This window comes from Carassius gibelio, chromosome B22 (assembly GCF_023724105.1).
Source record: "Carassius gibelio isolate Cgi1373 ecotype wild population from Czech Republic chromosome B22, carGib1.2-hapl.c, whole genome shotgun sequence".
NCBI lineage: Eukaryota > Metazoa > Chordata > Actinopteri > Cypriniformes > Cyprinidae > Carassius > Carassius gibelio.
The window spans coordinates 28,424,486-28,442,472 of record NC_068417.1 but is presented as its reverse complement, the minus strand read 5'-3'; the positions used below and the strand labels follow the sequence as shown (position 1 = coordinate 28,442,472).

At 33.4% G+C, this 17,987-nt stretch overlaps 1 protein-coding gene across 50 annotated transcripts in view; it reads left to right on the top strand.

Annotated features, from left to right (window-relative positions):
- The first annotated feature begins 273 nt into the window (after positions 1–273).
- The window catches only part of LOC127988345 (receptor-type tyrosine-protein phosphatase C), a 75,741-nt gene continuing 58,027 nt past the window's right edge, over positions 274–17,987 (top strand). For 32 of the 50 annotated variants that reach the window (XM_052591058.1, XM_052591080.1, XM_052591079.1 and 29 more), the window contains exons 1-5: positions 274–476; positions 565–659; positions 6,389–6,433; positions 7,171–7,242; positions 7,660–7,740. In XM_052591058.1, the coding sequence (XP_052447018.1) occupies positions 605–659; positions 6,389–6,433; positions 7,171–7,242; positions 7,660–7,740 (253 nt within the window). In that variant the 5' untranslated portion in view covers positions 274–476; positions 565–604. Of the gene's footprint in view, positions 477–564; positions 660–6,388; positions 6,434–7,170; positions 7,243–7,659; positions 7,741–7,877; positions 7,968–15,660; positions 15,751–17,987 lie in introns of all 50 variants that reach the window. The other 18 variants (XM_052591060.1, XM_052591057.1, XM_052591039.1 and 15 more) reach the window with 5 other exon arrangements.

Genomic DNA, 17,987 nt, shown 5'->3' with positions numbered 1-17,987 from the left:
TTTAAAGCAGTTTAAGATAAGGTTGCAAAAAAAACACAAAATGTAAAAGAAAAAAATATATATATTTATTTATATATTATACAGTGCCTTGTAAAAGTATCGTAAAATTATCTGTGACTTTGACATTTGATTTGAAATGTTGACACATTCAAGTAGAGGAGATTTTAGTTTTAAATGTGCATCTTCTGAATGTGCTGCTCCCAATATAGATGCTGGTTGTTGGTTAAAAAAAAGCACAAGTGAGATCATTTTCTCTCATTTCCCATTTGAAGGACGACGCAGTAGAAGGCAAAAGATGTGTGGCGTAGATGAAAATGCAACTTCCTGTTAAGAAAGGGCCTTAACGCAAAGCTGAAGAGGAGAGTGTCTCTGACACTGCTCTGCTGTCTCTAGACCCCTAAAAACAGCTTAAGGATTTTTTTTGAAGGTGAAAACTCTCCGGCAACTGAACCGACCGATTAGACGCACGAGAACACGTAAGATTACATGAAAACAGAGCAAGAGCGACCAAAAGGCCAGTACGCTTTCTGATGGTTAACCCAGATCTGTGTCTGTTTCAAATAGGACATATGGTGTCTTAGAAGCGGCTTTTGAACTCTTGGATATGGCGAGATTTTTTACGCTAGGACCCTTGGTTTTGGTCCTATGCTTGGTCTTATGTAAGTACAACATGTTATTTTTTACAAGTTTTTTTTATAAAAAAATGTAAATATATATTTTAACAAGCAAATTTGCAATGGTATATGCATATATCTTTTCATTTATTTATGTATTTCCTACTGTGTTTTGGATTATGTGGCATTTTGTGAATTAATTGTTCGCATAACTTATAGAAGGTCATTGTTATGGTGTAGATTCATTCAAATTTTGATCCAGTTTTTGTATTGTGTGTTATATATCTCTCAATAGTAAATAGAGTTTATGGAAGCTTATTTATCATAATTAGTCATAACACTAAAATACTAACATAAAAGTTAATGAGTGTTCTTGGCAGGGATGTCGATGATAATTAAATCTTAATGTGTACATGCAGGGCCAACTTATTTTGGTGCATGAGTCCTCAATTTATTTGAAGTATTGTTTGTTAGAATAGTAATTTTTTATTGAGAATCTCCACCGATGTTCACCAAGAAGGAGGGGAATTTTCTTTAGGCAGCCAAAGTGAGAAGTTGTTGCTTTCTACAGTGTCCGAGTAAGGCCAGAGCTCACAAAATGTTGCAAAAGAGCTCTTTGCAAAATACAGAATGATATTTTGAAAGGTTCTGTGGCGGGACACTTGTGAGAGTGTGTTGGGTTCTAGTTTGTATTACCTGGTAAAGGAGCTGTCAAAGATCTGGCTGGTTTGGGCGTATCCCCTCAAACTCACTTAAGGTTCTGCTAGATTGGACCGGTGCGGAGGCCGAGCTGTCAATCAATCATCCCTGCTTTCACATGACACATTCTGATGGTTCCCGTTGAGGATCTCTTTGTTATTTATTAGAGTGCTGTTCAGTTTTCTTGAAAGTAAAAGTTCTCAGGTTTTCTTGGGGAGAACCATTTTTGATGTTCTTGAGATGAGTCCTATGGAGTATTGTGGGAAAATTGGCTCAGGCTATTGCATCAGCATCTGAAATGTGTATTTTCTGCATGTTTAATAATATAATATAATATAATATAATATAATATAATATAATATAATATAATATAACATTTTAGAATTGTACAATATATATTTCAATATTTACAATAATATAGAATTTACTAATTTACATTTAAATTTATGTTACATTTCTTTACTGCATAAAAACATGTAATATAAATAGATAAATTAAATAAATAATAATAAAGGAAAATATAAAACCAATTATTCTAGTACTGCCTATAATTGGTCATCAATAGGTTAATTTACATATACTGTAAATTAAAAGGGTGTTTTGTTTTGTTTCGTTTTGTTCACCTAAAAATATACAAATAAAAATAAAAAAATGATTGAGAAAATGATCAACCCAGAAGATTAAGTGAAAAAAATTAAATGTTAAGTATTAATATTGTTAAAGTTTTTTTTTTTTTTTTTTTTTTTGGGGGGGGGGGGGGGTCATTTATTTAACAGTGACCATGGACAACAAAACTCTGTTGTGCCAGAGTTGTTGCCAGGATGCAGTTAAATACATGTCCAGCAAGCAAGAAAGAATGATAAAAATAATAATATCACATGACAATATCACACAAAAAAAAAATTGTGATCACATACTTGATTTTTCTTAAGACATATCTTGAGTGCACATTAGGCATATTATATTATATTATATTATATTATATTATATTATATTATATTATATTATATTATATTATATTATATTATATTATATTATATTATATTATATTATATTATTCATTCAAATGTCTTTTGGGTGTCACACTGCATGATACTGTTGAACATAACGCCTCGCTGCTCAGGCCTCTGACCACTTCCTTGTTCCATTTTGAGCCGGTTTCTGTGTCTCGCAAATTTGCCGGCTAAAATGGTGCTTGCGAGAATCGCTGAAGAATTGACATGCGACGTGTTGCATCTAAATGTCTTTTCACTATATTTAAAAGTGTTGTGGCTTGAGACCAGATGAGAATCCTTGTGACTGCACTGTACATGCAAATCACATAGAAAAGGAAGAAAGACATCGAACGATGGGCGTACATGTGAGGTCGAGGCTTTATGAGTCAGTGGTCATGCATATATTAATGAAATCTACTTTACAGGGCTTATTTGAGTGTCTTTATTTGGCTGTATGTTTATTTAAAGGAAAGGCTCATCCGAAAAGGAATATTATGTCATCATTTACTCACTTTCATGTTTGGTCAAAACTGTATGACTTTATTTCATTTGTGGGACACAGAAGAAGCTATTTAGAAGAATGTTCATGCTGCTCTTTCCCTACAGTAAAATATTATGGTGACCAAAGGTTTTGAGCCTTAAAAATAAATAAATATATCATAAAAGTAGTTCATATGGCATCTGAAGTCATACAATATCTTTGTGCAAGGAACATAAGTCTTAAATCTTCATGCAAAAATATTTCATATGATTTCAGAAGACTAGGAATGTACTAAATGTAAAATTTTATTATGTTTTTGTTATTTGTGGAGCTTGACAGCTCATGGAAAGCAGTATAAACATACATCTCCTTTTGTGGTCTACAGTACATACAAAAAAAACTATAATAAAATGAGGATGAGTAATTGATGACCCAAATTGGAATACTGATAGATAAACGTTTAAACAAAAAATATCAAAATTATGGTTTAATTTGACCAAAACAACCTGACTCGAATAGGTTATACCGACTAAAGTGATTTCAAGTGTGAAATCAGTTACAATGATCTCCTCAAGGTATCAACTGAACAATGTGTGTGAAACCACTAAGGCAACAATTAAATAATTGTTCTAGCATTTCCTCCTCTCTTGCAGTAAACAAACTCATAGCATGCCGGTTTCTTCTTCCTTTAGACTTTATTACTTGGCCAAACTTGGTTTTATTAGATTATTCAATGTTTACAATAAGCTGATTTTTTATTTTTACCAGAAATTGTTGGGTGTAAATAAAATTCATATCAAGTCTTGACGTTGGATTGATTGTTGATTTCATGGCTGCATCTTAAGATTGAGCTGTTTAAGTCTCAAAGACTGTATGTACATGAACTCTATGGTATATACAGTATCTTGGCCTATGTCGCATTGTGTTGACCCAGTATGCATTATTTTCATGTTGGGCAACTGCTTTGGCTTCATTAGTTAGGAGACTAAAAAGAAGTGGAACAGTTCTTACAAACTAACTATTATTTAAAAGATGAGTGATGTCATTAATGTTTTTTGTTTGTTTGTTTGTTTGTTTGTTTGTTTGTTTTTTAACCTGAATGTTCCTTTAACTCGCTCTCAAACTATCTGCAAATCTTTGTGTTTTTAAAGATGGTAGATACGTGTTGCAACCTTGGTGTTGAAGTAAAAATAGTGATTTAAACAGAAAGTTTAAGTCTGATACATCAGGAAAGAATTAGTAAGGACTTTAATGATGTTTTCCTGTAACTCCATGGCTTTAAAATAATAAATTTTAACAATTATTTTTGCTGTCTTTGGTAATTTGTGCTGCTTACATTAGAGATGTAGAATATGTTCATGCAGAATATGTGCTTTATAAGTTAATAAACAGCAAATATGTTCATAATATGCATGCTGATGAGCAACTAGTAAATAGTGAGAATGGGTCCCTTTACTAAAGTGATAGCAAAAATAGCTTGTAACAATAGTAAAATTAATGCCTTAAAATTTTAAGTAATAATGTCAAAGTCAAACCTTGCAGTGTTTGATACATACTTTCAACCATTTGGAATGAAATTGGAATTTAATCCGGTTTAAACTGCAAAACTGATTAGAAATGGCATTAATATATTGTAACTAAAATGATTAAAACCAAATAATGCTGAAGACATCTTTTGGGGAAAACTTTTTCAAATTTAAAGGAATTGTTTGTACTTTTATAGTCTAAACTAAGTCTGTAATAATGGTTAAAATGGTCTGTTATGTTACATTAAATTACTATTGAAAATATGTAATATGCATCGTTTTAATAGTCAATGTTTGTGATTTATAGCACAGTTTGGAGGTTTAAATTGGACTTTAAAAGCAAGCTAAATATTAACTTGCAGGAGATTCATGTTTTAAATGAACCTCATTGTGATTACTGTGACAAGACAGTCAAATTAAAGCAGCATCTTTTCAAAGTGAACGACAAAAAAAAAAAAAAAAAAAAACACACAATTAAAGTAACTTTTGTCATTCTGTCAGGTTCCATGTAAAGGGTGGACCTGTTAAAACAGCTACGCTCAAGATGCATGCGCTTCAAGTTGTGAACCAAGTCGAGCAAAACCACATCCGGCAAAGTACTGCTACTCTAAACTAACACTAAAGTTATTCAGAGTTAAAAATTAAAGAAAGCTTTCATGAGACTTTATAAAAATCATTTTTTAGCAATCTCAGTATCAAAAATGACCAAATCTTTCCATAAAATACTTTATCTTGACACTGCTTTAGATTAGTAGTCTAGTTAACTAACATTTTACAGTATTGTAGCTGTAGTCGAAGCTCTCGTGTATAAGATTTAAAAGAGTTGCATAGATATAATTTCTATAGTCTATGATCTATAATTATCTACCCCCACCCACACGAGTACATTTGACTCCTCCCTCTTCCGCACACGTACTGTGTATGAGTTATATGGCTGTATATATTTGCCCAAAGCACATATACACAGTGTATACTGAGCCGAACAATAGAAAAGAAAGCAAAGTGTCAGAGCCTTGAGAAGGGGGAAGGGTTTTGTCGCGCTACAGGAAGCTGTGGTTGAGAAACTGAAATAGTTTGTGTGCAAGCTGCGTTTCCATGGCAGCCAGGTCGCACCACATACAGACCACTGCTAGTAACTCCCTTCCCCTTTCAGACCAAAGCTGACAGTTTTCACAAGGAGCCAACCTTGAGTTTCAAAGAAGAGATGCTGAATATAATGCAAAGTTGATTTTTAGTGTCCAGTAGTTGATTTGTTTTTAAAATAAACAGCTTTTTAGTTGTCAGGGAACACATTTATTTATTTTTAGCTTAATAATCTATTAAATTATAATTGGTAAATAATTTAATATATTGCCATTGCTACAATGTATTTTTAAAAAAAAAAAAAAAAAGCAAAGTAGTGAATAAAACTAGGATTTTATGGGTTTTACAAGAAAATACTATTTAATTTTCGGCCATTAAAAAATAAATAAGATCTTAAGTTGTGTTGATCACATTTACACACTGCCAATGAAATTTTCGTCTGTCATAAAAAAAATTTGATTCAGTTAAATTTTCGGTGTTTTTTGCATCTGTAGCAAGCATTCTGAGAGGTTTGTGACAAATTTTTAGGATGATGACTAAGAAAAAAAAAAAAAAGGATTATGAAAATTTTGGACACTGTACAAGGACTGTACAGTTGGACACTGTAACTGACTCTACTTGTCTTTATAATTATTTGTGAAGTTTGCTTGCAATTTCTGAGTGAAAATTGTTTCTACAAAAAAAATTCTAGCTTTAGAGCACAAATTTCAGTAAATTCTCTAAATATTCAGTAAATTCCCTATATCCTATATATTTTCTTAAAGAAATCGTAGTATACTATATGTTTCAAACGCAGTGCTGTTGTAGTGAAAATTAAGATCGTGTTTTATATTTCTACCTTTCATCATGTAAAACATTCGCTTTATCAAAGGAGTTGAAAGTGTACGGCTTGCTAGAAGAAACTTTGGTCTGTTGTATGAGTTTCAGTGTGTTTGTAGTTAAATCTTACACTAAACCATCTAAACTGAACTTTTTCCCCTTCACTCACAGACCCCCCAAATTCAGACACTGAAGAAGTCCAAACACCAAAGCCAGGTAACAGTCTTTCAGCAGCTTGTGAAGGATATGATCGTGAGAAGGATGTATGAGATGATGAAAAGAAGAAATCTTTTTCATATCTCGTTTAAAACACATTTAGAAAGTTTAGATGTAGACAGTTAAACGTGTGTATACCATTTCTACAAAAATAAAGTGATGTGAAGTGTTTTTCCACACACATTTTGCAGATTTGGACAGTTTATATGATATACATTTATATTACATTAGTTTTTGTGAATAATTATGTAATTATGAAAAATAGTTCATAAATATTGAGCAGTTGTTTAACATGAACTTCTCATGTTTTTTCTTATTGACATAGAAGGTCATGCACTCAATCAAACTTTATGAGGTTTTGGTGCAAATTCATCTGTCTTTGACGAATACAAAATATAAATTTCATTAGCATTTGACGATGCCCCATTAGTTATTGTTAGTTAATGCACTAAATAATATAAAATAACAATGAGCATTCTATTTGTTACAGTTTTTGAAGTATTTCAAACAATACAATATTTAGAAGTATTTGTGTTAAATGCTAGTTCATGTTAACAAATAAACTGATATTAAGAAAGAGTTAGTTTAAAAAAAAAACATGTTATTTTAATATATTTTTATTTTTTATTTTTTGTGGTTATTGCTGCATTTGGTTTGTTAATGCTATGGAAAATGCATAAACTTTATGCATATAGACGGTTTTTGGATCCAGATTAAACTATATAATTGTCAATTAGATCCCAATGCTGAACAATCAAACAACCCCAAAACACCCACTGCTCACACCCCTGCATTACCTGTCAATGAAGGTAACCATGACAACACGCATCACCACAGCACACACACACTCCAGCATTATACAGTATCTCTCTTACACTCATCACTCATGACCTCTGACCTCCATCCTCCCATCATGTACACTGTGAACTCTCCTTCTGAATCACATCTTCAGTGCTGCACTCATGAGCAGTGTTACATATTTATAATGAAAGAAGGATTTTCCTATAAAAATCTCAAGATAACTTTTCTTCAGGTTGATGTCTTCATGATAAACAGATATGGTTCACGCATATGGGGGGCAAAATAATATTAACCAACAGCCAAGGCATTATTTTAGAGGGTCGTTGCAATTAATTATTTAACATTATATCTGATGTTTTTTTTTCATGATTGTGGAAAAGTATTAGATAAACATCTAATTTGATCAAATATTCATCATCATATAGGGAGTGCTTCTGATCAGGAAGAAACTAAGACAATCTCACCCGCACGCACCACTATACAACAACACAAGCCAGACACCCCAGGTAAAAGTGTATTTCATATTATATTAAATGTATATATATATATATATATATATATATATATATATATATATATATATATATATATGCAAAAGTTTAAGATAAACGTCTGATTTGATAAAATACTCATCATCATATAGGGAGCGCTTCTAATCAGGAAGAAACTAAGACAAGCACATCAATCTCACCCGCACGCACCACTATACAACAACACAAGCCAGACACCACAGGTAAAAGTGTATTTCATATTATATTAAATGTATATATATATATATATATATATATATATATATATATATATATATATATATATATGCAAAAGTTTAAGATAAACGTCTGATTTGATAAAATACTCATCATCATATAGCGAGCGCTTCTAATCAGGAAGAAACTAAGACAAGCACATCAATCTCACCCGCACGCACCACTATACAACAACACAAGCCAGACACCACAGGTAAAAGTGTATTTTACATTATTTTTATTTTTATTTTTTTTTATTATTAATGTGGAAAAGTTTAAAGGGATACTTCACCCCAAAATGAATATTTTGTCATTAATCACTTACCCCCGTGTCGTTCCAAACCTGTAAAAGCTCCGTTCATCTTCAGAACACAATTTAAGATATTTTGGATGAAAACCTGGAGGCTTGAGACTGTCCCATAGACTGCCAATAAATAACAGTGTCAAGGTCCATAAAAGGTGTTTAATTCATCATCGGAAAACTCAATCTGTCATCAGACTTGCAATCTGGGGTATATGAAATGGTTGAGAAACCTTTTTATATGCGAAGGAATCAAAAATAATGACTTTATATAGTAATTCCTTTGTCAACGGTCTCCTCTGTGTCTCTCCATTTTACCGTTTGTTTATGCTCATCCTAGTGGGGCGCATGACACAAAAGAGCGTACACAGCATACAGTGATATGGAAAGACACAGAGGAGACCGTTGACAAAGGATTTACTATAGAAATAATTATTTTTGTTTTATTCGCTTACAAAAACTTCATAAAGCCAAGATTGCATATCATATGGTATAAAGACTATTCGGACAAAGATTTTGATACCTTTTATGGACCTTGACACTGTTATTTATTGGCAGTCTATGGGACAGTCTCAAGCCTCCCAGTTTTCATCCTAAATATCTTAAATTGTGTTTTGAAGACGAACTCAGGTTTAACAGGTTTGGAACGATATAGGGGTAAGTGATTAATGATAAAAGTTTCATTTTGGGGTGGAGTATCCCATTAAGATAAACATCTGATTTGATAAAATACTCATCATCATATAGCGAGCGCTTCAAATCAGAAAGAAACTAAGACAAGCACATCAATCTCACCCGCACGCACCACTATACAACAACACAAGCCAGACACCACAGGTAAAAGTGTATTTCATATTATATTAAATGTATATATATATATATATATATATATATATATATATGCAAAAGTTTAAGATAAACGTCTGATTTGATAAAATACTCATCATCATATAGCGAGCGCTTCTAATCAGGAAGAAACTAAGACAAGCACATCAATCTCACCCGCACGCACCACTATACAACAACACAAGCCAGACACCACAGGTAAAAGTGTATTTTACATTATTTTTATTTTTATTTTTTTTTATTATTAATGTGGAAAAGTTTAAAGGGATACTTCACCCCAAAATGAATATTTTGTCATTAATCACTTACCCCCGTGTCGTTCCAAACCTGTAAAAGCTCCGTTCATCTTCAGAACACAATTTAAGATATTTTGGATGAAAACCTGGAGGCTTGAGACTGTCCCATAGACTGCCAATAAATAACAGTGTCAAGGTCCATAAAAGGTGTTTAATTCATCATCGGAAAACTCAATCTGTCATCAGACGTGAAATCTGGGGTATATGAAATGGTTGAGAAACCTTTTTATATGCGAAGGAATCAAAAATAATGACTTTATATAGTAATTCCTTTGTCAACGGTCTCCTCTGTGTCTCTCCATTTTACCGTTTGTTTATGCTCATCCTAGTGGGGCGCATGACACAAAAGAGCGTACACAGCATACAGTGATATGGAAAGACACAGAGGAGACCGTTGACAAAGGATTTACTATAGAAATAATTATTTTTGTTTTATTCGCTTACAAAAACTTCATAAAGCCAAGATTGCATATCATATGGTATAAAGACTATTCGGACAAAGATTTTGATACCTTTTATGGACCTTGACACTGTTATTTATTGGCAGTCTATGGGACAGTCTCAAGCCTCCCAGTTTTCATCCTAAATATCTTAAATTGTGTTTTGAAGACGAACTCAGGTTTAACAGGTTTGGAACGATATAGGGGTAAGTGATTAATGATAAAAGTTTCATTTTGGGGTGGAGTATCCCATTAAGATAAACATCTGATTTGATAAAATACTCATCATCATATAGGGAGCGCTTCTAATCAGAAAGAAACTAAGACAAGCACATCAATCTCACCCGCACGCACCACTATACAACAACACAAGCCAGACACCACAGGTAAAAGTGTATTTCATATTATATTAAATGTTTATATATATATATATATATATATATATATATATATATATATATATATATGCAAAAGTTTAAGTTAAACGTCTGATTTGATAAAATACTCATCATCATATAGCGAGCGGTTCTAATCAGGAAGAAACTAAGACAAGCACATCAATCTCACCCGCACGCACCACTATACAACAACACAAGCCAGACACCACAGGTAAAAGTGTATTTTACATTATTTTTATTTTTATTTTTTTTATTATTAATGTGGAAAAGTTTAAAGGGATACTTAACCCCAAAATGAATATTTTGTCATTAATCACTTACCCCCGTGTCATTCCAAACCTGTAAAAGCTCTGTTCATCTTCAGAACACAATTTAAGATATTTTGGATGAAAACCGGGAGGCTTGAGACTGTCCCATAGACCCATTTAGGGGTGTAACGATTCATTCGTTTTCTCGATGCATCGATTACAAACCCTGTCGATTCATATGCATCGATCTTGAAACATGATTTTTGAATCGTGAATCGGCGATCTTGGACAGTAATCGATTCAAAATGCTAAGAATCGAATGAATCGCGATTTCTATAGCGATTCAATGCTTTCAAAATGTATTCACATTAAATTACTACACGCACGAATTAATGGAGACCTTGAAGAGTGTTCGTGAATCGTGCCTCTTATCTGTCCTTCATGCGCTCCACTGTTTACCGCCTGCTGTCACAGGATTGCGCTCGCGCTCCGTTCGTCTCTGACGCAGCTGACGTGTGATCTTTAGGACTCGTGGCCAGTAATGCTAACGTAAAGTAGTTTTACTTTTCTGTAGTTTGTCAATGGCTCTCTGCATCTTACCGACGGAGTTACCAGAGCCATCGACAGCTGTATTTATTACATGGACGGAGCAGAAATGTAAGTGTCTAAATAATACGCACAGATCCATTGAATGATAAATGTTTTTAAACAATGCGGATGAACCGAATATACGAAGAAAACTTTTAAAATTAACCACAGCATTAACAACGACCTTGAAATAAGAGCGCGAGATTTATCTGATAATCAGATGCATGAAAGTAGCGTTTGCTTCATTAGCAAACAGACATCTGGCGCATTTTCTCTCAGAATCATTCGCTGATGGAGAGGAAAAGTTAAATAGAGATGAAGAAGTTTTCACACTGAAAGAGAAGCGATCTCACTCTCATAGACGTGCCAGGCTATATCTACAGATAAACTGAATAAAAGCAGAATGAACTGATGAAAAAAAAAAAAAAACACAAACAATTTATGAATGATGCAGTGCTGATTGACATGTATTACAATACAGAAACTATAAAGTATATTTTCTACCTTATTCTGTGCAGAAAATTTTAATAATTGCTAATTAAATGTAGCCTAGTATATAAAACAATCATAAAATTGCCATTAGGAAAAAAATATTGATTACAAATGTTTGATTATTGTCCAGCAGTGTATTTGATTTATTACAGCTAATTAAAAGTAATTAAAAAAGAAGATAATTCCTTGTAAAAAAAAAAAGAAAATAATAATAATAATAATAATAATAATTATTATTATTATTATTATTATTGTTGTTGTTATTATTATTATTATTACATAGGCTACATACATACAATTATTGTATTTGACATTTCTGTCACTTCTGAAATTATGGCTACGCCCCTGGGTGTGACAAAATGTTAGCTTATACATAATACTCTTTAAGCTCTTTTTTAAAAACTTGGCTTACATCAGTGGCGGCTCCAGACAATTTTGATTGGGGGGGCAATGGGGAGGTCCTGGTCTTTTCAAGGGGGGTCTCATGAAAACCAACAAAAAATACAGTGGACATGACTAATAACTGCATATTTCTGCTACTAAACAACAAAAACACCTTTGCAATGTAAACAAATGACAGGCTACATTTGTTATTCATATCCTTCACACTGCACTTTCATGTCAGGTATATTATGCATTTTTATTGACATTGATATTTTTACATTTATTTCCAGATAGATATTATTGAGTTTACAGGCTAAAGTGGTCTTGCTGTTGTAAACACTGTTGCTATTGTAGAAAAAAATATTTGCATCACATTTAAAATCTGAATTGTTTTTATTTTTATAATGATAATTCAGAGAATGAGAAAATCTGAATAAGCCTTACCAGTGTTGTGATAATTATTTTTACGTGTTAAAAATAAATAAGTACTGTAATATAATAAAAGTTTATTCAAATAACATAAAAAAGACCAGACCCTTCGATGCCTGTGAAACTTTTCTCCCTCAAACAGCATGCTAGTGTTACTTCTACACTACAGGCTACACACAGCAATATAAACAACATATCAGCATGTTCTCACATCACATCGTTCTTGTAAAATAATAATAAGTAAATAAACATCAAAATCACTTCGCTGAGAATGAAACACCACTTACCAGCTGCCACGATGTTGAAAATATCCTCTAGCAATTAAAAAATGCGCGTGCAGCATGAGGAATCTTACCGGTTGGATGAGGTCGTAGTCAGGTGAACTGTCATCATTTTGGTAATTTTATGTACGGCTAAATTATTATTAATAAATTGTACTAATATTATGATTGGGCGTGGGCAGGCATTCACAAAAGTTTATGTTATTACAAAAAAAAATTGAGGAAATTTTGCTTTGACAAAAGGGCACTTAAGGGGCAAAGGAGCAGGTGCTCAAGTGAACCGGTTCTTTCGGACAATTCGATCAAATAAACCAGCTGAAAAAAAAAAATGGTTCACCGGTTCTTTTGCGCTCGATGTAATGCCGTCATTGGCGATGATTGCCCTTCATTCAAGCCTTTGGTTTACCCGCGCTTATAACATTAGCACAGAATCAGTTCAGAATCAATCACCAAAAGAATCAGTTCAGTTCAGATGCGCTCTGTGTCAGTCTGCTTCACGCTGAATCACGCATGCGCAGTTATCATCAGCTCATCGGTTCTCGAATCGGACGCGTCCGACAGAAACGGTTCTCGGTTCAGTGTATGAATAAATGTCGAAATAATTATTATTTATTATTGTTCTGCGTAGTTTGAAGAGAAACATTTATGGATCTTTATCCCGAATATATATATATTTTAATCAGGAAGAGGCTGGGGGGTCAAATGGGGGGTCAAGGCATTTTTTGGCAGGGTCTTGAGACCCCCCAAGACCCCCCCTGGCGCCGCCGGTGGCTTACATACATTTTTACTTGTGCCATGTCGCATCATTAAACTAGCATTTAACAATAGACAAAAGGTTTTTTGTTTTTTTTCTAACTTATGGTTCTCTAACCATAAATGCTACTGTAATTTGCCCCCTGACTAAGCATTTAAAGAATTTAGTAGAAGCATTTAAATAATCCCGTGAATGCACTTAAAGAATGCAGAATCGAATCGTTATAATCGAATAGAATCGAATTTAATTGTGAATCGAATCGAATTAAATCGTTCTAAATTTGCAAAAATCGTTCTTGAATCGAATCGAAGACCTATGAATCGTAATCGAATCGAATCGCTGCCTTGCCAAAGATTCACAGCCCTACTGCCAATAATTAACAGTGTCAAGGTCCATAAAAGGTGTTTAAGTCATCGTCAGAATACTCCATCTGTCATCAGACGTGCAATCTGGGTTATATGAAGTGTTGAGAAACCTTTTTATATGCGAAGAAATCAAAAATAATGACTTTATATAGTAATTCCTTTGTCAACGGTCTCCTCTGTGTCTCTCCATTTTACCGTTTGTTTATGCTCATCCTAGTGGGGCGCATGACACAAAAGAGCGTACACAGCATACAGTGATATGGAAAGACACAGAGGAGGCCGTTGACAAAGGATTTACTATAGAAATAATTATTTTTGTTTTATTCGCTTACAAAAACTTCATAAAGCCAAGATTGCATATCATATGGTATAAAGACTATTCGGACAAAGATTTTGATACCTTTTATGGACCTTGACACTGTTATTTATTGGCAGTCTATGGGACAGTCTCAAGCCTCCCAGTTTTCATCCTAAATATCTTAAATTGTGTTTTGAAGACGAACTCAGGTTTAACAGGTTTGGAACGATATAGGGGTAAGTGATTAATGATAAAAGTTTCATTTTGGGGTGGAGTATCCCATTAAGATAAACGTCTGATTTGATAAAATACTCATCATCATATAGGGAGCGCTTCTAATCAGAAAGAAACTAAGACAAGCACATCAATCTCACCCGCACGCACCACTATACAACAACACAAGCCAGACACCACAGGTAAAAGTGTATTTCATATTATATTAAATGTTTATATATATATATATATATATATATATATATATATATATGTGCAAAAGTTTAAGATAAACGTCTGATTTGATAAAATACTCATCATCATATAGCGAGCGCTTCTAATCAGGAAGAAACTAAGACAAGCACATCAATCTCACCCGCACGCACCACTATACAACAACACAAGCCAGACACCACAGGTAAAAGTGTATTTTACATTTTTTTTATTTTTTTATTATTAATGTGAAAAAGTTTAAAGGGATACTTCACCCCAAAATGAATATTTTGTCATTAATCACTTACCCCCATGTCGTTCCAAACCTGTAAAAGCTCCGTGCATCTTCAGAACACAATTTAAGATATTTTGGATGAAAATCGGGAGTCTTTAGACTGTCCCATAGACTGCCAATAAATAACAGTGTCAAGGTCCATAAAAGGTGTTTCAGTCATCATCGGAAAACTCAATCTGTCATCAGACGTGCAATCTGGGTTATATGAAGCAATGGGAACACATTTTATAAGCGAAGAAATCAAAAATAATGACTTTACATAGTAATCCCTTTGTCAACGGTCTCCTCTGTGTCTCTCCATATCACCGAAAGCTGTGTACGCTCTTTTGTGTCATGCGCCCCACTAGGATGCGCTGTTTTATTTAAAATCAAAGCAAAATACATGTAGAAGCAGCACATCCTTGTGGCGCAGATGACACAGAAGAGCATAAACAACAAATGGTAAAATAAAGAAACACAGAGGAGACCGTTGACAAAGGATTTACTGAATAGAGTCATTAATATTATTATTATTATTTTTTTTTTTTTTTTTTTTTTTAAATGTCCCCATCACTTCATATAACCCAGATTGCACGTCTGATGACAGATGGAGTATTCTGAAGATGACTTAAACACCTTTTATGGACCTTGACACTGTTATTTATTGGCAGTCTATGGGACAGTCTCAAGCCTCCCAGTTTTCATCCAAAATGTATTAAATTGTGTTCTGAAGACGAACTCAGGTTTAACAGGTTTGGAAAGATATAGGGGTAAGTGATTAATGATAAAAGTTTCATTTTGGGGTGGAGTATCCCATTAAGATAAACGTCTGATTTGATAAAATACTCATCATCATATAGGGAGCGCTTCTAATCAGGAAGAAACTAAGACAAGCACATCAATCTCACCCGCACGCACCACTATACAACAACACAAGCCAGACACCACAGGTAAAAGTGTATTTCATATTATATTAAATGTTTATATATATATATATATATATATATATATGCAAAAGTTTAAGATAAACGTCTGATTTGATAAAATACTCATCATCATATAGCGAGCGGTTCTAATCAGGAAGAAACTAAGACGAGCACATCAATCTCACCCGCACGCACCACTATACAACAACACAAGCCAGACACCACAGGTAAAAGTGTATTTTACATTATTTATATATATATATATATATATATTTTTATTATAAATGTGAAAAAGTTTAAAGGGATACTTAACCCCAAAATGAATATTTTGTCATTAATCACTTACCCCCGTGTCGTTCCAAACCTGTAAAAGCTCTGTTCATCTTCCGAACACAATTTAAGATATTTTGGATGAAAACCGGGAGGCTTGAGACTGTCCCATAGACTGCCATTTAGGGGTGTAACGATTCATTCGTTTTCTCGATGCATCGATTACAAACCTTGTCGATTCATATGCATCGATCTTGAAACATGATTTTTGAATCGTGAATCGCCGATCTTTGACAGTAATTGATTCAAAATGCTAAGAATCGAATGAATCGCGATTTCTATAGCGATTCAATGCTTTCAAAATGTATTCAATTTAAATTACTACACGCACGAATTAATGGAGACCTTGAAGAGTGTTCGTGAATCGTGCCTCTTATCTGTCCTTCATGCGCTCCACTGTTTACCGCCTGCTGTCACAGGATTGCGCTCGCGCTCCGTTCGTCTCTGACGCAGCTGACGTGTGATCTTTAGGACTCGTGGCCAGTAATGCTAACGTAAAGTAGTTTTACTTTTCTGTAGTTTGTCAATGGCTCTCTGCATCTTACCGACGGAGTTACCAGAGCCATCGACAGCTGTATTTATTACATGGACGGAGCAGAAATGTAAGTGTCTAAATCATACGCACAGATCCATTGAATGATAAATGTTTTTAAACAATGCGGATGAACCGAATATACGAAGAAAACTTTTAAAATTAACCACAGCATTAACAACGACCTTGAAATAAGAGCGCGAGATTTATCTGATAATCAGATGCATGAAAGTAGCGTTTGCTTCATTAGCAAACAGACATCTGGCGCGTTTTCTCTCAGAATGATTCGCTGATGGAGAGGAAAAGTTAAATAGAGATGAAGAAGTTTTCACACTGAAAGAGAAGCGATCTCACTCTCATAGATGTGCCAGGCTATATCTACAGCTAAACTGAATAAAAGCAGAATGAACTGATGAAACAAAAAAAACCCACAAACAATTTATGAATGATGCAGTGCTGATTGACATTTATTACAGTACAGAAACTATAAAGTATATTTTCTACCTTATTCTGTGCAGAAAATTTTAATAATTGCTAATTAAATGTAGCCTAGTATATAAAACAATCATAAAATTGCCATTAGGAAAAAAATATAGATTACAAATGTTTGATTATTGTCCAGCAGTGTATTTGATTTATTACAGCTAATTAAAAGTAATTAAAAAAAAGATTATTCCTTGTAAAAAAAAAAAATAATAATAATAATAATAATAATAATAATTATTATTATTATTATTATTATTATTATTATTATTATTATTACATAGGCTACATACATAAAATTATTGTATTTGACATTTCTGTCACTTCTGAAATTATGGCTACGCCCCTGGTGTGACAAAATGTTAGCTTATACATAATACTCTTTAAGCTCTTTTTAAAAAACTTGGCTTACATACATTTTTACTAGTGCCATGTCGCATCATTAAACTAGCATTTAACAATGGACAAAAGGTTTTTTGTTTTTTTTCTAACTTATGGTTCTCTAACCATAAATGCTACTGTAATTTGCCCCCTGACTAAGCATTTAAAGAATTTAGTAGAAGCATTTAAATAATCCCGTGAATGCACTTAAAGAATGCAGAATCGAATCGTTATAATCGAATAGAATCGAATTTAATTGTGAATCGAATCGAATTAAATCGTTCTAAATTTGCAAAAATCGTTCTTGAATCGAATCGAAGACCTATGAATCGTAATCAAATCGAATCGCTGCCTTGCCAAAGATTCACAGCCCTACTGCCAATAATTAACAGTGTCAAGGTCCATAAAAGGTGTTTAAGTCATCGTCAGAATACTCCATCTGTCATCAGACGTGCAATCTGGGTTATATGAAGTGTTGAGAAACCTTTTTATATGCGAAGAAATCAAAAATAATGACTTTATATAGTAATTCCTT